The sequence below is a fragment of the Rattus rattus genome, chromosome 13, assembly GCF_011064425.1.
Source record: "Rattus rattus isolate New Zealand chromosome 13, Rrattus_CSIRO_v1, whole genome shotgun sequence".
In the NCBI taxonomy this organism is placed as follows: Eukaryota; Metazoa; Chordata; class Mammalia; order Rodentia; family Muridae; genus Rattus; species Rattus rattus.
This window is the reverse complement of record NC_046166.1, coordinates 53,395,448-53,417,240: the sequence shown is the minus strand read 5'-3', so window position 1 is coordinate 53,417,240 and position 21,793 is coordinate 53,395,448. Positions and strand designations below refer to the sequence as shown.

General features: G+C 45.1%; 1 protein-coding gene across 1 annotated transcript; it reads left to right on the top strand.

Moving 5' to 3' along the window:
• Ppp2cb (protein phosphatase 2 catalytic subunit beta) lies at nucleotides 1-21,306 on the top strand. The gene is made up of 7 exons (XM_032918794.1): nucleotides 1-397; nucleotides 11,505-11,714; nucleotides 12,945-13,118; nucleotides 16,678-16,767; nucleotides 16,888-17,049; nucleotides 18,742-18,860; nucleotides 20,627-21,306. The coding sequence occupies exons 1-7, from the start codon at nucleotides 296-298 to the stop codon at nucleotides 20,697-20,699; spliced, it is 930 nt and encodes a 309-aa protein (XP_032774685.1). The 5' UTR covers nucleotides 1-295; the 3' UTR covers nucleotides 20,700-21,306.
• The last annotated feature ends 487 nt before the right edge of the window (nucleotides 21,307-21,793 follow it).

The following is a 21,793-nucleotide window of genomic DNA, read 5'->3' as shown; positions in this document are numbered from 1 at the left end:
CGAGAGAACCGCGGCCAGAGCGCGGAGAGGCCTGCGGGCGGCGGCGGCAGCGGGAGGGCGGGCGCCGTCGGGCCGGAGCCTCCCCGAGCCGCGCCGCGCTCTGCGCTCCGAGCCGTGAGCCCTTCGCCGCGCCCCGAGCGCGTGGCCGGGGGCCGGGCGGGCGGGCGCTCCCGGAGGCCGGGGCCGGCGGCTGCCCGCTGGGCTTGGGCGGGGCGCGGGCTGCGCGCTCCGCGGCTCGGTGGTCCCGCCGGGGGCCGGCGGCGGGGGAGGCGGCGGGGACGCGCGGCTCGCCGCCATGGACGACAAGGCGTTCACCAAGGAGCTGGACCAGTGGGTGGAGCAGCTGAACGAGTGTAAGCAGCTGAACGAGAACCAAGTGCGGACGCTGTGCGAGAAGGTAGGCGGCCCGCCGCGGAGGCGCGCGCGGGGGAAACGGGCCCTGGCCCGGCCTGGAGTGTGGGACGGGGTGCGGGACCCCATCCCAGCCCCCGAAAGTCAGGCTGCTGCAGTCCCCTGGGTCCACGGGCAACTGCCCTGAAAGTCGTTAACACCGAGACTTGGTTAGCGTGGGGTCGTTCGCAGGTGAACCGGGCCCTTCGAAAACCGCGGAGTGCATGAAGCTTTTGTTTGCAGACTAGTGGGCGTGATGGCAGGCAGAGCTTTCTCCCAGGCTGAGTTTGGTGGAGGCAGGTGAAGAAGGCTCGGCCTTGACGGGCGACCGGCTCTCGAGAGAGAGTGATTTCTTTTTCAGGAAGAAGGCAGCAGGTGTTGAGTTTGGAAACAGCGTTTACTGGCAAAGATAACTGGGATGTGTGCTATTTATGAGAGACCACGTTACAGAAAGTTACTTACATTTTTACCCCCGTGTACACACACACACACACACACACACACACACCCCCCAAAAGGATTGTGTCCATCTGATTTGCAGGCATTCCTTTCTTGGGATGGGGAGTGGGGGAGAGGAGTAATAACCCTTAGTGTATTTTTCAAGTTGACCAAGGCCTTCGTATGTTGAGTAACTACTTAACACAGGAGAGTTTCTTTCTTTCAGAAGAACTGTGAAGAAAATGGTGTTTCTCCCAAAGAAACTGTGTTATCGACCCAGTTAGCTATTTCTCTTGTGTGATAACCTGTAATTTCCTTAAGTCTTAAAGGTAACCCTTTGGGTGATCGCTCTCAAGCTAGAGCACCACTGAGCTGTCTGTCCAGTTTGGATCTTGAGTCAGTCAACCTTACTGTAATTGTGACATCCAGACCTGATGATCTAAACCGAGAGAGGTGGCTGAATCAGTTTAGTGTTTCCGTTCGACATCCTAATAATTTTAGGACACGCTCCTGCAGAAGGTTTTACCAGGGCTGTGAAGTATCGCACTCGAGTCTTAAGCTCTTAGGAGGATTTATGAGCCTTTTAAAGGTTTTTTATAAAACTCAGTTTCTAAGTAAGCTGGATTACCAGTTAGTAGCAGCATACAGTGTTTTTGTTTGTTTGTTTGTTTGTTTGTTTGTTTTTTCTCTTTTATTTTTTTTCGGAGCTGGGGACCGAACCTAGGGCCTTGCGCTTCCTAGGCAAGCGCTCTACCACTGAGCTAAATCCCCAACAGATTTATTCATTTTTAATTGCGTGTCTGCGTGCTCAGTGCTGAAACCTGAGGAAGGAAGCCAGGGGTGTCCTATTTCTTGGAGCTGTCTCTGTAAGTGGTGGTGAGCCACCGATGCGATGCGGGGTCCTAGGAGTCACTTGTAGGCTTAGTACAGGTTCTTAACCCCCGAGCCACCTCCATCCCCTGTTTAAGTTCAGCCAATCATAATTCAGTGCTGCCCCACGGCGAGCCCCAGTCTCTGCACATCTGGTGCTTATCTGTGAGGCAGGGATGCTGCTTAACAGTCTTCTGGGTGGGAAGAATCAAGAGCTACTCTCAGTCCTAACCGGACGACGCCCTGGGTGAATGCTGAATGAGAAAGGATGCGCTTTGGTTTGTTTTTTGGTGTTTTTTTTTTTGTTGTTGTTGTTCTTTTTTTTTTTGGAGCTGGGGACCGAACCCAGGGCCTTGCGCTTCCTAGGCAAGCGCTCTACCACTGAACTAAATCCCCAGCCCTGCGCTTTGGTCTTATTTGGTGGGCGTCACTCTTGCTTTAGTGAGATTTCTGGTGATTGTAGTTCAATGTAGATTTTGCGTACATTGTGCATTTCCCGTTAACCTTCAGCACACAGGTTACCAAGTTTACAGCAATGCTGTAAAATAGACACCATTTATTTGTATGTGTGTACGCACGCATATGCAGGTGCATACATGCATTATGTATGCTGTGTTCGTTCGTGAGTGCACATGGGGAGGTCAAAGAACCGCTGGAGGAGAACACCACTTATGTGGGCTCTGAGGATCACATTGTAGTCTTCAGGTTTGAGCACCCAGCATCTGTGCCATTTCTCGGGCTAAGAGAGAGTTAGTTACTAACCTTTTTTAAAAAGAGAGGGCCTCACTGTGTACTCCAGCTCCATGGAATCTTCCACCTTGACCTCAAATTCTGCCCGCCTCTGCCTCCTGGGCACTGGGGTTAAAGGCATGTACCACCATGCTTAGCCCAATTCTGTTTTTTTCGATTTCATTTGCTGTACCACACTAGGAAGTGATGTTGTTAGGGGATGGTTTCCCCCAGATGTTAAATTCCTATTCTGATTTAGCTTGGCAACTGAGGCAGCTGAAATCAAGGTGAGAGTGGTTGTGGGAAAGGTTGTGGTTGCCTGGGTCGAGGCAGCAAACCTCGTCTCAGTGTCAGAGGGTGAATGACTGCCAAAGCCCCTGCACAAAGACATGTCAGGCTTTGAAGTTAATTTGTGTCACTGTAGAATTGTTGGCCTAGAACCGGGAGGCCTGCCTTCTGAGACCACAGGATCCATACACTCACCTCTTTAGCATCCAGCTTTGAGGCTAATTGTGATCTGACTCCTTTGAGCATAAACACTGCTTCTGGGATTCCTTCCACTGTCGGCAGTGTGCGCGACAGCTTTTAGAGATGCTGTGCCACGCTGCCTAGGTCTGCCCAGGACGTTCTGTGACTAGAACTATATTTATCTCTCGTCTTGGGAAAACTTAGGAAAAAGATTGACCTGTTAAGATTTTATTCTATAACTGAAGACGTTTGCGGATGACCCATGGAGTGGGGGGGAGGGGTTGGGAAGATGGGGGTGAGGACCTGGGATGTGGGGGTTAGGCTACTTTCTGTATTGACAGATAAAATCTGTTTTAGTCTTTAATCAGAAAATATTGTTAAATTGGATAATTTTTTGAAAGATTTGTTTATCATGTGTAAGTACATTGCAGCTGTCTTTAGACATACATGAAGTGGGCATACAGGTGGTTGTGAGCCACCATGTGGTTGCTGGGATTTGAGCTCAGGACCTCTTAAAGAGCAGTCAGTGGTCTTAACTGCTGAGCCGTCTCTCCAGCCCCTGAATAACTTCTTGGCTTTATATGTGATATGTAAAATATACCTATATGTGGAAAAATTTACACATATAGATCAAGATGTTTACTTGTAAAATTTGTTTTCATTGAATAGTTTTATATTTGAACAACTTCCAGTAAATTTTCCTTTAGTTTTTTGTTGATCACTTGGGGTAGTATTGCTTCTAGTGCCAGGGATCAAACAGACGAGAGATAGCCCATCACTGAGCCATTCTGTGACGGACTTGGTAAGTGTCTTAGTTAGGATTTTACTGCTGTGAACAGACACCATGACCAAGGCAAGTCTAGACAACATTTAATTGGGGCTGCCTTACAGGCTTAGAGGTTCAGTGAGAGACTTTGTCTCAAAAACTAATATGGAGGCTCTTACTCCCCTCTTGCTCTCTCTTGCCCTCTCTGTCCCTGTCCCTTCTCTCCCCATCTCCCCACCCCCTTCCATCCACATGTTCATGGCTGACCTATCCTCTCCTCTCCTCTTCTCTTGTTAAACCTCTCCACATGGCGGGGGACGGGACTAATATGGAGACCAGTAAGGACACCTGATGACCAAATGTGCAGTCTAGTCTTTCTCAGTGGTTCCGAGGTTGGTTTATCTTTACGGCATGGTCACTGTGTCGTTCCTTTTTTATGGCAGGATAAAAATCCAGTGTGGATATAGGAGAGGGTGGTTGCTTACACAGTTACTACTGTTTGAAATCTGGTTTTGATGATTTTTAAATGTGACATTTTTAGGTACACATTGTAGTACCCACCTGTACCTCTGCACCAAGAAGGCTGAGACAGGAGGACTGTGAGTTTAAAGTCAGTCTGGGATACACAGTGACACTGTCTCAACACAAGCAAAGAAGACAGTATTTTCAGATAGAAGACGCTGGTCCAGAACTTGCTTTTAGAAATGTCAGCCATGGGCTGGAGAGGTAGCTTAGCAGTTAGAACAGTGGCTGTTCTTCGAGAAGACCTAGATTCAACTGTCAGCACCTGCCTAGCAGCCCAACTATCTATAACTCTAGTTCCAGGGGACCCAGTGCCCTCTTCTGTCTTCCTCAGGAACCAGTAACACAGACATATGTGCAGGCAAAACAATGCTGCACTTTATAGTCAGGTAGCATTGGAGCTCCTCCTCCCCCATTTATCTTATTTATGTACAAGCTTGGGAAATGTGTTGCAAGATAATTCGATCACACTGAGAGCACCAAGATTTGTATTAACTGAAAAACCTGTTTCTAGCTGGGGTGTGGCTCATCCTTTGCACGTGCCTTTAATTGAGAACTTTCTGCTTATTATAAACGGGACCAAATAAAGTCAACTGGGTCCAGAGGCCGAGAAAGCAACCATTTGGTGGGGAATGAACATAGGAAAAAAGCCGAGTAAGGAAGTCAGGAAGATGGATACACACAGGAAGTGGAAGGGAGGGACATTCAGTCTGAGTAATTTGTGGAGAAAGGGAGCTGCTTTTTCCTGAAGAGGAAGGTCGTCAGGGTGCTTCCTCTGCATATCTGAGCTAGCAGACTTTCACCCCAGCATCTGACTCCCAAGTCTTCATTGGTAAAATCGAACGATTGGAATTTTGTTAGAAACAACAGAGATGGGGCTGGAGAGATGGCTCAGTGGTTAAGAGCATTATCTGTTCCTCCAGAAGTCCTGAGTTCAATTCCCAGCAACCACCTGGTGGCTCGAAGCCACCTATACTGGGATCTGATGCCTTCTGGCATGCAGGGACACATGCAGATATACATGTGCATGAGAGCACTCATGTACATCAAATAAATACATGTCTAAGAAAAATAACAAATACAGGAGAAAGATAACATACATTTTATTTTGGACACAGTTTTGCCTAACAACCATTAACTTAATTTGTTTGTTTGTGGTTTGCTTTGTTTGTGAGTTAAGATCTCACAAGGTAGCTGAGGCAGGCCTATAACTCACTATAGAAGCAAACACCGTACAAGCTCAGGTTGGTCTCCTGAGTGCTGGGAATGGGGACATGTGCAGCCATGCCTTGCTATAAACCCAACTGTGTATGATACTTTAAACCTTGGTCTCTATCAGTGTGGAATGATGGGGTGTTTGTAGTGTTTTGTTTACATTAAAGCATCCTGGGATTAGCATCCTAAACAATTTCTGTTTCTCTTGGTCAGTGCACACATCCATAACTTGCTTTGTAAGCGGCCATGTTGCTTGGCATTGAGACCCTTGCTGTTGTAATCCAGAGGGCTAATTTCCTTGTTTAGGGAGTGGAGTTGGCTAGAACTACAGCCCAGTTGGCACAGTGCTTACCCTGCAAGCCTGGCCTGGGCTCAGTCTCTTTCCAGCACTTCATGTTGGTATAGGAAGGGAGCACCATGCTTATTAACTGCGAAGTTTTTGGTTGAGCTGGGCTTGCTGTGTGGCTATGGCTGGCCGAAAGCTCCAGATCCTGCAGCTTCAGCCCCCTGAGTGCTGGGTTGTACTGCCATGCGTGACGTTCCTCTAGGGCTTTTCATTTTTTAGACTTAGTTTTATGTATGTGAGTTGTGTGCCTGTATGTATGTCTATGTATCAAGTATGTGCGTAGTCCCTGTGGAGGTCATTGGATCCCCTGGAACTGGAGTTGCAGGTGGCTGTGAGCCACCATGTAGGTGATAGGAACTGAGCCTGTGTCCCCTGCGAGGGCAAGTGCTCGTAACCACCGAGCCATCTCCTTATCCCTGCTGTAGACGTTACACCTCCACGTAAGAAGATTTGTTTCAGAGTTGGTCTGTTTTTGCTTTCTATGAACTTGCCTAGAGTGTTGGGAATAAGTGCAGTAGCCGTTCATTCATGTGTAGAGGGGAAGACTGAGTGCAGTCAAAGGCAAGGATCATGGCCTCGGGGTGTGTTACAGCAACCACTGGGGGAGTCAGTTAAGTACACACTTAGACCCAAGGCAGGTCTTACAGAGATGAAAAGAAAAGAATGGCCGGCTGGCGCCAGTGTAGTGTCGGCAGCGGGAATTCTGGCTACCAAGTTATGTCTCTACAACTATGGGGGTTTTTTGGTTTGGTTTTATTTTTGTTTTTTGAGACAGGGTTTCTCTGTGTCACCCTGGATGTCCTGGAACTCACTCTGTAGGTCAAGCTGGCCTTAAAATTCACAGAGATCTGCCTGCCTCTGCCTCGCTGGTGCTGGGATTAAAGGGTATGCACCACTGCCCAGCTCCAACTGTGGTCTTAAGCCACAGTCCACATTTCAGCTTTAAATCTGGTCTTATCTGTGTCCTGCAAATAATCAAATTTCTTTTGCTGCATCATAGTAAAAACACTAGATAATTACATTCTTAGAGCTGCTTCTGACTTCTTTTGTGCATATGTTATGAATATATTTTTTCAGGTGTTTTTACTATATTGAGCAACTTTATCACTCTAGAACTGCCTCAGAGGCTTGTTAATTAGAATAAACCCTCAGTTAACATTGTGTGTGCACATGTGCACACATACAAGTAATTTCAGTAATACGGTAATGAAAACATTCGAAGAATCAACCCTCAGAGAATCAGGTGGGGAGGGGGGGAACCCAGCCGTTTTTACTTTATACACGGGAAAGATGTGACTTCACGCTCTAGAGATGCAGGTTCTAGACACCTAGTCTAAATAAGGATAAAGACCTTAGGTTACATGGTTACCTAGTGCCATGAAGAGAATCTTTGCTTCCTTTCATTCCTACTAATCATAGGCTGGCCAGTAGTGAAAGTCTGTGCTCCACTGTGCCGACCTAAGCAGCTTTTGAGTGAAAAGTTGGAGACCTACGCTTGTGAATTTTACAGAAATAAGAGGTTAGAGCTCCTGTCAAAATTGGCTTTAAAACAATCTAGAACACTGCTGTTGGAATAGCTGTCCCTGAGTAGAGCTGCTTCAAAACAGAAGAAAGAGGATGGGGTGTGGCTTAATGGGAGCGCACTCTCTAGAATATTCAATAGCTTGGTATGCCCAGCTGCTGAGGTCAGGCTGAGGGCACAGTAGCTTAGCTATTTTACAGTGCTTTAATTGCTAAACCTGTGTGTGTGTGTGTGTGTGTGTGTGTGTGTGTGTGTGTGTGTGTGTTTGTCTTGCTTTGTTTTGTCTTTGAGACAGACTCTACGTAATGCTGGCATTCCTAGAACTCACTATGCAGACCAGGCTGGCACTGAATTCATAGTGACCCACTTACCTCTGCCTCCTGAGAGCTGGGATTAAAGGGTGCACCACCACACCCAGCCTGACAACATTCTTGATGGAGCAGTCTTTCTTATCTACTAGTTTTGAAGAGAAGTCTGCCATCTGATTTCACACTAAGATTTATTATTTTAACTTGACATAGGAATTCACCAATGGGTATACAGTGTTTATGCCAAAGATTTCACCAGAAAAGTGTGTGGAATCAAGTCAGATGCACTGTGAGTACTCTTCAGCCCTCCTTAGTCTTTAGCAGGAGCTAAAAGGAAGGTGCATGCCACAGCTTGAATGTGGAGGTCGGAGGACACCTTTCAGGTGCCCATTCTCTCCCTCTATTGAGTCCTGGTGTCACCTCAGCTCTGCAGGATTGGAGGCGAGTGCCTCAGATCTGAGCCATTCTCTAGCTCCCAAGTTTTAGCCTGCTGCAATTTTGTTTTTCTAGTCAGTATCCTAAATCAGTGCCTTGAACTACTACAGTAGAACATTGAGTTGCTAGAAATTTTTGAGTTAATAGAAATACCCATCTTTAGAAAATGGAGCGGTGCGCCAGTTGTTTACCCCTGTATTCCAGTCAGCCCTTTGGAAGTGGAGGCAAGGGGCCCAGAAAGGAGTATAAGGGCATCCTGCACTACTCAGTGAGAGGACCCCGGTAGCCAGTTTACTAATCCCTTACCAGTCGCTCTGATTGACAGCTGTGGTTCGGTTGTTCTCGGTGGCCTCTGCTGGCAGACAAGTGTGACTTGACTTGACTGCATATTTTGTTCTGTGTGGACCCCAGCAATGTGGTGACACATGTGCAACAGCAAGATGGTACAGAATTAGTTACTGGCCAGCTACATACTCAGTGATGTTTTTGTTTTGTTTTTAAGTTTGTTGTTTTTTTTTTTTTTTCTTTTTTTTATTAAACAGATCACGTGGGTTTAACTTGGCATTTTTTCACATATAATGTCATTAAGATCTAGTATTCCCTTCTCTGGACAGACTATGTTTATTTTCATAAGAATCTAGGAGAGAAGTTGCCTTTTTCAACAGTGTAGTGTTAGCTAGTGGTTAGTTTGTCAAACATAGCAGAAAACCCAAAATAGTCGAGGTTTAAGCAAAGGAGTTGGTCAGAGCTCTGGTTAAGTACTTGCTCTACCCCTGGGCTGCACACCCGGCATTGATCGAGCCACCGTTACTCTTGAAACAGAGAGCTGGGGTTGCAGTTCAGCTGGTTGTGTGATTGCCTAGCGGGCACAGTCCTAGCTTAAATTCATAGTATTCAAGTATTTGGGAGCGGAAAGCAGGAGGACCGTCCTAGGATGCATAGCAGTTTTGAGACTTATCTTGGCTTCGTGAGACCTCATTTAAAAAAAAAAAAAAAGTTCTCCGTGTTAAAACTTTGAACAAGGGCTGGAGAGATGGCTCAGTGGTTAAGAGCACTGACTGCCCTTCCAGAGGTCCTGCGTTCAATTCCCAGCACCCACATGGTAGCTCACAACCATCTGTAATGGGATCTGATGCCCTCTTCTGGTGTGTCTGAAGACAGCTACAGTATATACTTACATATAATAAATAAACAAATCTTTTTTTTTTTAAAAAAACTTTGAACAAACAACTCATGTTATAAATGCAAAAATAACAGAAAATTGTGGTCACTTATCACATGAATAAGTCAGTAGGAGATGATTGGGAGGCTCTGCCAGGTGAATTGGCTACTACATTGGGGCTAAAACGAGCCCCTGGCTGCCAGGCTGGCTCTGTGGTTAAGAGTGCTTGCTACACAAGTTCGAGGACCAGAGTTCAGACCATGTCATCTGTGTTACAGGCTCAGGAATCACTGAGACCTGTAAGAAGCTCTGAGGGATCTGACATGGTCTCAGGCTTCTAAGTACACACAGGCATGAACACCAGCACACACACATTCACATACACTCACAGACAAAATTGAACAGAATAAATTCTTTTAAAAAGATAAGACCTTGACCAAGACAGGCTACTAAAACTCCTCAAGTCTCATGACTGAGAACTTGAGAAGGGGAGGCAAAGCATCTATCTCAGTCAAGGTGTAGGCCAACCTGGGCTTCTTGGTTTGTTGTTTTGAGGCAGGATCTAACTAAGAAAAGAGTCTCCTGACTAAAACCACAGACTGTCCTGGAGCACACAGTGTTGTGCTTCCGTGTTCAGGTCGTGCTAAGTAGATTCATGGAAAGGGAGGAGTGGGGTCACCTGTAGACAAAATCCAGGAGAGTTTGCTAGTACTGAACTAGACACATTAACACGAAGTGAGTCTTGGAGCTTAAATCAGATGTGGAGAGATACTGGCTGGTGTGCAGCTCAGTAGTAGATTATGTTTAGCATGCGTAAGTCTCTGGGTTTAGTCTTTAGCACCGCACCCAAAGTAAATAAAGGGAAGGAACTTAAAACATCAAAGCATTAGACTCAACTTTTTTAAAGTCCTGGCATAGTGTCAATTAAATATTAATCATGGATTGTAGCTATATGCTGCTTGAACGTTGAGTCGTGTTCTCAGAAGTTGAAATTCGTCAGTAGGCAGTTTTGCCATGAGAATGTCATGAAGGGTAGTTAAGCCCAACTTAGCTGTGGCACAGGAGAAAATCACAGTCGGAAGATGCAGAAAGCACAAAGATGTGTGAGGTTGCCGTGGGCAGAATTCAGCAGAGCATTTCACACGGCTTTTAAAGATCCACAGAAATGCCCTAGCGACAGTCACCTGTGTTTACCTCACATCTGTGGTACATATAGAACTGCATGTGCCTTATACATCTGGTCACCCAGTAGACTGGATTTTCGTACCGGCATTACTTCATGTACATAGATAACACGTTAACCAATGGACAGCTTTGTCACTGGGGAGACAGTGGGAACATCTCAGGACCACTGTCGTCTGTGGTATATGGTCCACCATGATGTCATTAGGGCAGGGCATGACCGTCTCCAGCAGTAGCAACACAAATCAGTAAAGACAGTCGTGAACTTGGGAAAATAAATCTGAGTAAGTGGTGAGTTCCGTATTTGTCATGGAAAGAAGTCGTTTGGTTTATTTGGGGGCTTTTTTGAAACAGGTCTCCCTGTGTACCCGTGGCTGGCCTGGAACTGGCTGTGGAGGCGAGGCCAGTCTAGATGACATCCGTCCGTGTAGCTCCATCACACTGGAGCCTCTCACTGCCCTCAGGCCCCACACCCGGTCTCTGGTCCACTCTGTGCAGTGCTAAGCAGCCATCGTCTGCTTTCTACCTTTGTCGTCTCTTCTGGACTCGGGAGTGAGTGAAGTCATCTGTCTGTCACATAGCTTCTTTGGTTAAAGCGTAGATTACAGCACATATCGGTGCGTTGTTTTTATCGTTGGTTCCCACTTACTCTACCTGGTTGGGTGTGCTGTGTTATATCAGTTCATGCTTAATGGGCGCTTGGATAATTTGTACTCCTATCAGCACCTGCTGCACCTCCAGGGGACCTGAGTTCAGTCCCAGTGCTCCTGTCAGGTATCTCATGACCACTGTAACTGCAGCTCGGGGATCAGATGCCTCTTCTGCTTCCTCTGGCCCCTGACACATGGGGCATACACAGACAAATAAATACAAAGTAAAAATAAATCCTTCAGCAAAGAACAGTGCTGCATGGACACTTGAAACAAATTTCACTTTGATTCCTACCAGCGTCACATAAGGGTTCCAGGTTCTCCGTGTCTTTGTAGATACGTCATTTCTGGTCTTTGCTATGATAGCTGTATTTCGGCCCATCCCTTTGTAGGGTATTAGTTTACTTTATACTCCCAAGTGGGTTTCCCCACATTTTTTTTTCAGTAGGTAAGAAATGTTGTTAAGTTTGTAACCGAATATTTATTTTCCTTTTCTAACAGGCTAAGGAAATTTTAACAAAAGAATCAAATGTACAAGAGGTTCGCTGTCCTGTTACCGTCTGTGGAGATGTGCATGGCCAATTCCATGACCTTATGGAACTCTTCAGAATTGGTGGAAAATCACCAGACACCAACTATCTATTCATGGGTGACTATGTAGACAGAGGATATTATTCTGTGGAGACCGTGACTCTTCTTGTAGCATTAAAGGTATGATTGATGGGGCTGGGGATTTAGCTCAGCGATGGAATTACCTAGGAAGCGCAAGGCCCTGGGTTCGGTCCCCAGCTCCAAAAAAAAAAGAACCAAAAAAAAAAAAAAAAAAGGGATTGATGAATGTGGGGCGGGGTGAACTTCAGAGGAGGCCAAAGGCAGAAGAATGTTAGTGCTGCATGAATCATCTTTAATTTCATGGTGCGTTTGGTCTTAAATAATAGTTGGCTTTCCATCTTTTAAAGAGAGAGGAAAGTCCATGCTTTAAAACTTCCGTCTAGGGGTTGGGGATTTAGCTCAGTGGTAGAGCTCTTGCCTAGGAAGCGCAAGGCCCTGGGTTCGGTCCCCAGCTCCGAAAAAAAAGAACCAAAAAAAAAAAAAACTTCCGTCTATTTCTGATGAGTGTATAACTCATGGTTGTCTATAACTGAGCTCTGGAATTATATTTAATTACCAAGCTTCATATGGAATCATTAAACAAGTGTTTAATTCACGGCGTGAGAAGCCCATTGCTCCTCTGACTTCCTGTTTGTACTGCCCTGCACTCCACACTTCATCACACTTCTGCCTTCAAGATCTGCTCCTTTCTTCCCTGTGTTGACTGCCGGATGAATCTCAGCTCCTGTCTATCTTGCTACTTCCCTGTTCCCAGAGTCCTCTTTGATGTCACACAGTCACGAGAGTCAAACCCATTAAACGCTGCAGCTCTCCTGTAGTCTGTCCACATTACCTGCCTGTAACTCACAGCAAGAGTGTCTCCCCTCAAAGAACTTTTTTTTTTTTTTTTTTTTTTTTTTTGGAGCTGGGGACCCCAACCCAGGGCCTTCGCTTCCTAGGTAAGCGCTCTACCACTGAGCTAAATCCCAGCCCCTCAAAAGAACATTTTTTATTCATGCTCTACTCTAGGCTTTTCTGTTCTTTCTTTCTCTAGTTTCCCCACAAGATTGCTCTGGCTGCTTCCTTCTTACTACTCCTGCTCAGACAAATGCCTAGGACTTCTAGGTTTCAGAAAATTGCATATTCATAATGAGATGTCTATAGTAGGGGACCCAAGTCTAAGCATAAAAATCCATTTGTTCTATATATATCATATGTATATACCCGTTCTTAAATTTAATTTAAAAATGGACAAAAGAATCCATTTCTTTAAGAAATGGATTTGAGGTTAAAGGTAACAGCACTGGAGAGACGTGACTGTATGACGGGTTTCTTTTCCTTGTCTTCCAGGTGCGCTATCCAGAGCGTATCACAATATTGCGAGGAAATCATGAAAGCCGGCAGATCACACAAGTATATGGCTTTTATGATGAATGCCTACGAAAGTATGGAAATGCCAACGTGTGGAAATACTTTACAGATCTCTTTGATTATCTTCCACTTACAGCTTTAGTAGATGGACAGGTGTGTATGTGGGTGACGGTGTCTTGCAGAAGGAGGTTAAATGTGGGAGAACATTTACTATCAGGCATCCAGGATCTGTATTGACAAGTTATGTAAGTCTCTCTATTCTGATTAATACAGTGCTGGGGAGTTAAACCTGGTGCCAAGCCAGGGCGCTGCCCCTGGGCTACAGCCCCGTTCATGATTTGGTTGGTTTGGCGGTGGTGGTTTTTGGGTTTTGTGTATGCCTATTTTGGAGGGAGTCTCACTCAATTGCTCAGGCTCAGACTTGACCGTACTCTCAGCACAGCTCAACTCTCCTGCCTTATGTTCCCAAGTAGCTGGGGTTCTAGGCTTCAGTCACCAAGCCCTGCTTTCCCTGGCTCTAGTCTTCTGGCCAAAGAAGATCTGTGCCCTAATGTGTGCTCTAAAAAACAAAACAAAACAAAACAAAAACAGTGTAAATAATTGCTTAAGTCTTGGGGCATATATATTATTAGTAACACAAGATGTAATTGGAAATTGTGCCCATATTACTACGTTCCCTGGTTACCATTAGTGGCTTTTTATTCCTATTTTCATGATAACTACAAATATAATATTGTATATTACATCTTTTTTATCAAGAGGGATCTCTGTTTCCAGCATAGTAAGTTTTTTTTTTTTTTTTTTTTTTCTTTTTTTTTTTTTTGAGCTGGGGACCGAACTCAGGGCCTTAAGCTTGCTGAGGCAGCGCTCTACCACTGAGCTAAATCCCCAACCCCGTAAGTTTTAAGGCATACATAAGACATTACACGGGGGCTGGAGAGATGGCTCAGCAGTTAAGAGCACCCAACTGTTCTTCCAGAGGTCCTGAGTTCAATTCCCAGCAACCACATGGTGGCTCACAACCATCTGTAAAAGAGATTGGATGCCCTCTTCTGGTGTGTCTGAAGACAGCTACAGTGTACTTATATGTAATAAATAAATAAATCTTTAAAAAAAAAAAAAAAAAAAAAAAAAAGACATTACACGGGTTTCCTAGTTCAGTATTTAGAAGCTTCACAGTGAGCTGATTTAAATTCATGTACAAAACACAGAATAAAATCTGAATGTTAGCAGGCCTTTAATCCCTGCACTCAGGCAGCAGAGACAATGGATCTCTGAATTCAAGGCCTCCCTGGGCTACAGAGTGAGTTCCAGGACTGACAGCTGCACAGAGAAACCATGAAAGCACAGCGCTCTTGAAGGTGTAATGGATACTCTTTGGCTTGCTAGTCTGAGTATAATTTTGGATACTGTAATAATTAAAATGACAATACTTTACCTATACTTGCTAATGTGAATAAAAGTTATTAAATTTTAATTAAAAATTTTCAAGTAATTCAAGTAAAGTCTTTTAGCTTTAAAGTAATGAAATTAATTTAGAAAGATAACAGTAGTATTAGTTGTCTATCTGATTTTTAAACCTGGTCCATACATTGGTAGAACTCTTATGCATTTCTTATACTAACCAGCATTCTCCAAACTCATTAGTCTTTACTGTTTTTGAAGTATTTATAAGAAACAAAACAGCCAGCATACACACACCATTGTGACAGGCTATCATTTATGAAGTGTTATCACTGGAAGACACAAACACCTCAGAAATCAAGTAGATAAAACAAGTGGTGCACAGAGTCCTGGAAGGGAATGACAAGTTTAGGTCACACGTGGTGTTCAGTATATTGGTACCTAGCAATCAGATCTGCCTATTGTATGTGCACGTGTGTGCAGACGAGCCTATGGCGGCTGGAGGTTGCTGTCCTAACTCAGTTGATGTACATGTTGATTGGTGAGACAGGGTTTTTCACTGATTCGGGTAGACAGCCTGGCCAGAGCCGCCCTTATGTCTCCAGCTTCCCAGCACTGAGCCTCCGTGCAGTGCTGTGTGCCTGGCTTCTTACATGGTGCTGGGCTCCAGTCCCTGCGTGGCAAGCCTTGACTGCGAGCCATCTAGAACCAGGTCTGCTTTGTTAGGTTTGGGTTTGGGAGATTTTATTTTTAATACATTTATTTGCAGGGGAGCGAGGGAGGTTGGCCTATGGCAAAATGAAGTTGTCATGTGCTGAGCTGTCTGCCAGCCTCCTTAAATGTGTCTGTAGGCCAAGTATATGGGGCTTTAAGGAGCATGGAGCTGGTGGGAAAAAATGGAAAACTTGAAAATCCTCACAGATAGACATGATGTGCAACTGTAATCCCAGCACTCGGGTTTCAGGGCTTCCGTGGCCGTATGTTTTATCTATATAAGTTCAGTAGCCAACCAGATACTGCAGGCACAGAAAGATAAAGTGAAACCGATTTTGGTGGGGAGGGTGTCCTATATCAGTGATTTAAAATTCAGTTAAGAATCATACAGTGCTAAATGTTTTAGAAGATCCATTAACAGTCTTCTCTGTTAGGGAAGCATGAGAAACCTCGTCAGACTCAGGAGAAAAGGCTGATGTGCTCACGTAGACCCATTCAGGAGCTCTGGGAAGAACTGCTGACGCCTAAGCTAGCCTGGGCTACATCCATAGCACATACATTGCCCCTGCCAATGAGCTGCTCACGAAAATTCTCGTTATTCTCTTCCTTAGTCTAGTCCTTGAACAGAGGGTAGTCCTGAGGAAAAATTTAAAACGCTTATATCATCCCACTTTATGTCAGAGTCCTGTAGGTGCACTGTCTACAGTAAAAGGAACAGAAGACAACTGGGGAGGTGGCCGGGGGTGACCAACACCTTCTTCCTAATTTGTAAACACATCAAGTACTTGTTTGCAACCATGAAGATTGGTGCTTAGATACCTAGCAGCCATGGAGGGCACGGTGCCCGCCTGTGACCCCTCTCCTGGAGATGGGATTCCCGGAGTGAGCTAGCCACAGCAGCAAGCTTTCAAGCAAGAGGCCCTGCCTTGGTGAGAAAGGTGGAGGGATCAAAGAGGGACATCCACTACCAACCTTAGGCCTGCACATCTGTGTGCACCCACTAACAGGCCTGCATATACATGCAAACTACAGTTCGGTGTGCAGGAGAAGTGACCCAGTGAGTAAAGTGTAAGGAGAGAAAGAACCCTAAAAGTTGCCCCGACCTCTGTGAGATGTCTTCCACACATCATACAATAATGAGGAAGGAATTAAAGGTGATAAGCTATATAGAGAAAGTGTGTAATGTGGGTATGTGCTCAGGAAATCTGAGGAACACCAAAAAGCTCATTGTAGTCAATACCAGGAGTCAGGAGGCTGTTGATGTTGAGAAACAGTTGTGTGCATCGGGAGTGTGAGCAGACGCAGTGACGGTGGTGAGCATCCTGTGCTGGGGCAGCAGCAGCAGCAGCAGCAGCAGCCCCACTGTGGGGACACTGGACTGCATGCAGAGGCCTCAGACCCCGGACCACAGCGGGGGAAAGGAGAGCCCTCAGCACTCGCTGCTGTGGTTACTGCTGGTGACCTGATCCTGCTTTGCGCTGTAATACCATTGGGAAGGAAAGGCTGTCACGGCCGACGCTTGTCACCATTGCTTACTGTTCGTTAATTTAGCAATTACAAGTCAAAAACATGTTTTTCTCAATTTAAAAAACAGATATTCTGCCTCCATGGTGGCCTCTCTCCATCCATAGATACACTGGATCACATAAGAGCCCTGGATCGCTTGCAGGAAGTCCCACATGAGGTAAATTTGGCAGTTACTTGTTGGTTTTGATTTTAAGGGAAAAAAGTGTAGTCACGTGTGGGAAGGGTAACTCAGTTAAACATAACTCATAGTATATATTTGTTCTTTATCCTTGTCCAGGGCCCAATGTGTGATCTCTTATGGTCAGATCCAGATGACCGTGGTGGCTGGGGCATTTCTCCACGTGGTGCTGGCTACACATTTGGACAAGATATTTCTGAAACATTTAACCATGCCAACGGTCTCACACTGGTGTCCCGTGCTCACCAGCTTGTAATGGAAGTATGTACTTTTCCTGCAGATTGACCTGCATCTCATGGTGTATGCGTCTGTGATAAGGCTTCGCGACTCAGAGTGAAGGAGCCAGAGCCCATTACCAAATCCAGAGCTCCATGATTCTGTTAAAGCCATTGTCTGTTGTAGCCAGTGTTTCAGTCAGACCATTTTCATCTGTATACTCCTACTCAAACCTTGAGTCAGATGATTGTAACAGTGTTTTAAGTTTTGCAATGTATATAGCTTATATCCAAGTTACCCAATTTGGTGTTTCTAAATCTGGGCATGTTGGGTGCTTGTAATCCCAATATTTGGGAGGCCAAAGCAGGAAGGGAGCGTGAGTTTCATGCTGTCTAGAACATATAAGGAAATACTCTGAATTAAAATACCTTCAATAGGGGCTGGAGCGAAGGCTCACTAGGGGCACACTGCTCTTCCAGAGGACGCTCAATGGAGACTTAATTGATCTCAGTAGAGACCATTATTACATGCCACTTTTGAGGTGCACATTGTAGAGTGCTGTGCTGTGTCCTTGGTACATTTACCAAGGAGGTTTGAAAGCTGTTTGGCCACTCAGTTGAGGTGGCAATTGCTGGACTTTTCCTGTTGTGTTAGCTTTGTCACTACTAAAGGAATAAAGGAGAACAGAGCCCCTCTAACCAGCATTAGTGCTTTAAGAAGGCAAAACAAACGTCACCAGCCTAGGACAGGCCAGGAGTGAGTGGGGTAGGAGCGCAGTCAAAAGCACATACACGTAGTGGTGACATTAAACTTCATTATACCAGCAAGCACAGATGTCAATGTGACTGGAAGAAAATCGATGACTAAGCTTTAACATTCTGAAATTCTGAGACTCCAGAATTGGAAAACAATCAAATTTTAGCTATTTGAGAAAAACTGAAACCTTTAACATAACAAATTAAAGGATGGAAATGCTGTGTTATACATCGAGTAAATACTGCCTTACATCACATAGTGTGTAGTGTGAGTCAGCGGCCCTGACACAGGTGACCATTAGAGACTGTCAAGGTTACCAGTGAGCATTGGCTCAGCCCTCCGGGAAAGCATTTTCTACGTTGTTACTTGCCTAATGCTAGCTTGAAGACTTGTGTAGCAAACTTTAGAAGCCAGGCGCGTTTCTATCGAGTCTCAGCACTTGGGAGGCTGGGGCAATTGGAAGTTTGAGAACAGGGTAGCCTAATAGCAAGATTCTTCCTCAACAAAAAAAGAAAAACAGTAAAATACTTAACAAAGTTTATAAAGGAAAACGGGGAGGTTACTATCTTTTTCTGAGAAATTGAGTTGTATACTCTAAGTTAAGATCTAAGTGTAGGTTAAGAAAAGCTATATGGACCCGACTGCTCTTCCAGAGGTCCTGAGTTCAATTCCCAGCAACCACATGGTGTCTTACAACCACCTGTAAAGAGATACGATGCCCTCTTCTGGTGTGTGTGAAGACAGCTACAGTGTGCTCATATATAATAAATGAATCTAAAAAAAAAAAAAAAAAAAAAAAAAAAAAGCTATATGGTTACTGAGGTGTATAATAGAATCCTGTACCCAATAATTGTTTAATATTCTGGGCACTTGTGTAAACTTAGATCATTGAAGGTAGCATAGCCACCGAAGTATTTGTGATTTGAGATCTGTGTCAAGATTGGGTTTTATAATGAAACAGTGACCTTTGTCATGTTGCAGGGATATAATTGGTGCCATGATCGGAATGTGGTCACCATTTTTAGTGCACCCAATTACTGCTACCGCTGTGGGAACCAGGCTGCTATCATGGAATTAGACGACACTTTAAAATACTCTTTGTAAGTACCTTTGCATTGTAACCGCATGTAATGCTTTTACAGGGGAAAGCAGGTACTGAAGACAGACTTAGGGGCTGGAGAGACGGCTCAGCAGCTCACACTACAGTCATGAGGGACGGAGTCCAGCTCCCTTTTCTGGCTCCCGCAGACACCTGCACACCCATGTACACAGACTTGTCATACCCATACACACATGCATGCATGAATAAAAAAGTCTTGTAAAGACACATGAATAGCCCTGCTTGTACAGGAGTGCCGACCGTCTTCCCTAACTGAGCTTGAGAACGTTAGTACGCCAGGTACGCAGGCCACGGCCTCCTGCACTCAAGGTCACTGCTCTGCCACTGCTACACAGCCAGCCCAGAAAAGTGCTTTTCAAAACAGGGTTTCTCTGGGTAGCTCAGGCTGTCCTGGAACTTAACTGTTAGACCAGGCTGACTTAAAATTCAGAGATCCTCCTGCCTCTGCCTCCCATGTTAAAGGCATGCACCAACACTACCCAGCTCAAAAAAGTAGTTTTTAATTATTTATACTTTATTGAAATCTCCCCAAGAGCTAACAGCTAATAGAAAACCATTTAAGAGACCCTTAAGCTGGGTGTGGTGGTAAAAGTTCTTACCTAGCACTCGGGAGGCAGAGGCAGAGGTGGAGAGATGAGTTTGAGAGCAGTCTGGGGTAAGCTCTACATGAGTTCCAGGACAGCCAGGACTACACACATACCCTGTCTCAGAAAACAAACAAGAACTCAGACAAACAGAGGAACTTGTCCACTACAACTACCAGGGGCTGGAAAGTGTCTCGGTGGTTAAGAGTACGGCTGACCTCCCACAAAATGGCAGTTAATTCCCAGCTCCTACGCCGCAGCTCACAGCCCTCTGTAATTTCAGTTCCAGGGGATCTGACACCTACTGACCTTTGACCACTGACATTCATGCATGTATTCACACACACATATGTATTCACACTCACACACAACACAAAACTACAATTGACTCGTTTTAGGTTTAGTAAAACATTTCCTACTGGGAGATGGCCTTATTGGCATTCTGCTCACCCTAGCATCCGAAGCCCTGGGTTCAAGCTTAGCACTGTGTAAACTGGCCTTGGCGATGCACACCTATAATCCTGATACCTGGGAGATGGGAGCAGGCCAGCTTGAGTTCAAGGCCAGCCTGGAGTACATGCAACCTTGTTTCAGAAACACTTGTAAAATAAAACATGTGCTATATATGATGTCACTTGCATGCCTATAATCCCAGTACTGTAAGGTAGAGCCTTTACTGCAGGTTTTGGCCACTATAGGCTATATGAAGCCATGTCTCAACCGCAGCACACAAACTTGGGGCTGCGTCCTGATCCTGATGCTGTGAATGCTTGTGTGTAACTATGGTTACATCCTATTAGGGCTGCCTGGAGAAGGAAAACCCAAGTGGGGTTTATCTCAGGGCAACAGTGTTGATTTAAAATATGAAAAAGTCAAATATTAATGTTATAATACTATAATAACATTAATATTTGAGACAAACAGCAGTTTTGACAGGAAAGGCACTTGGGTAAAATTCAGTGTTCTTTTCTGCCAGGCACTAACAGACATGTAAATTTTCACCATGGCCATGAAGTGGTAACAGCTTGATTGCTAGTGATGAGCTTGGGGTCATCCCAGCCACATGGGGTGCACCATAGCAGAAAGCTACAGAAAGGAGGCCCTGCCGTCCCGTGCCTCACTTGCTGCCTTACTTGCTGACCATTTTCTCTGTCGCTTTTAGTCTTCAGTTTGACCCAGCACCTCGTCGTGGAGAGCCTCATGTGACCCGGCGCACCCCAGACTACTTCCTGTAAATTCCTCCCCAGGACCTGTCTTTGTATGTGGAAGTATACCTGGCTTTTTAAAAAATATATATACATATATATATTTAAAAACAACAGTTATCTGTGTGTCTCTGTAACAAATTGTGCTATGTCTTGACGTTAAAACACATCATGGACCAAAACGTGCCATACTAATGGTGAGCCATCAGCACGGTGTGAACTTGAGTCCACTGTCCTCGCCGCGTCACCAGGCAGCCGCCTGCCCGCCGGCCTGCTGTAGTAGCCGTCCTCCGTGACTGGTTAAGGGAAAGGGTCACTGGTGGCTTCATCTCCTTTGCGCTTACTTGGAAATTTAGTTACAAGTTTAACTGGCATGGATTATAGAGTTGGAGTTTTATTTTTAAGAATTGACAAGCTGACTTCCACTTAAATTCATAACCCTTTATTTTGTTGAAATGTATGACTAACTGAAGAAGAGATTCTTGGGAGTATGTTGTCATAACACTAAGATTTCCTTTCAAGTTTCCTGAACTGAATTACTGTTGGATGTTGACCTGCACATTCTGTATATTTGTCCTGACAGTGTTGCATCCTCCTTGCTGTACTGAACAAATAAACTTCCCAATTTAGAGAGACATTCTAATGTGATGTGCATTCAATGGAAGCATCGCCATTTTGGAACTTGATACAGATACTCAAAACTGTGGCTGGCTTTCCCCCTCGCTTTAGGCTTCTTAGACCTTGAACCTCCTTGATTGTCCTGGCTCTCCTTCCGAGGGTATGGGGCACCCTGTCTGGCCAGGTATCTGCTGTGTAATAACAGTAAACAGCTGTGCTAACATAACTTGCATGGTGTGGTTAGGGACTGGGGATTATCTCTGGTGGGGCATTCACCCCAGGCCCTACATTCAGTCCAGGTTATGTACACAAACAACTACAGAAGAAATGCTTGCTTATCGTTTACATTCAAATGCAAAGTAGTCAAGCATTTGCTGATAACTTCTAGGGCATTGAAAAGGCATTTTTTCATATATCTAAGCATCTCATTGAGTCTGCTTTAATAACTGTAGACGAAGTATAACACAAGAAACTTTAAAAGCTGATTGTCTCCTTTGACCTAGAGG

Excerpts from the sequence above, each read along its gene's own strand:
- Ppp2cb (XM_032918794.1), top strand. The coding sequence starts at position 296 with ATGGACGACAAGGCGTTCACCAAGGAGCTGGACCAGTGGGTGGAGCAG. Across the intron at positions 13,119-16,677 it reads CAGCTTTAGTAGATGGACAG|ATATTCTGCCTCCATGGTGG; the intron begins GTGTGTATGTGG and ends TTTAAAAAACAG. Across the intron at positions 17,050-18,741 it reads CTCACCAGCTTGTAATGGAA|GGATATAATTGGTGCCATGA; the intron begins GTATGTACTTTT and ends GTCATGTTGCAG.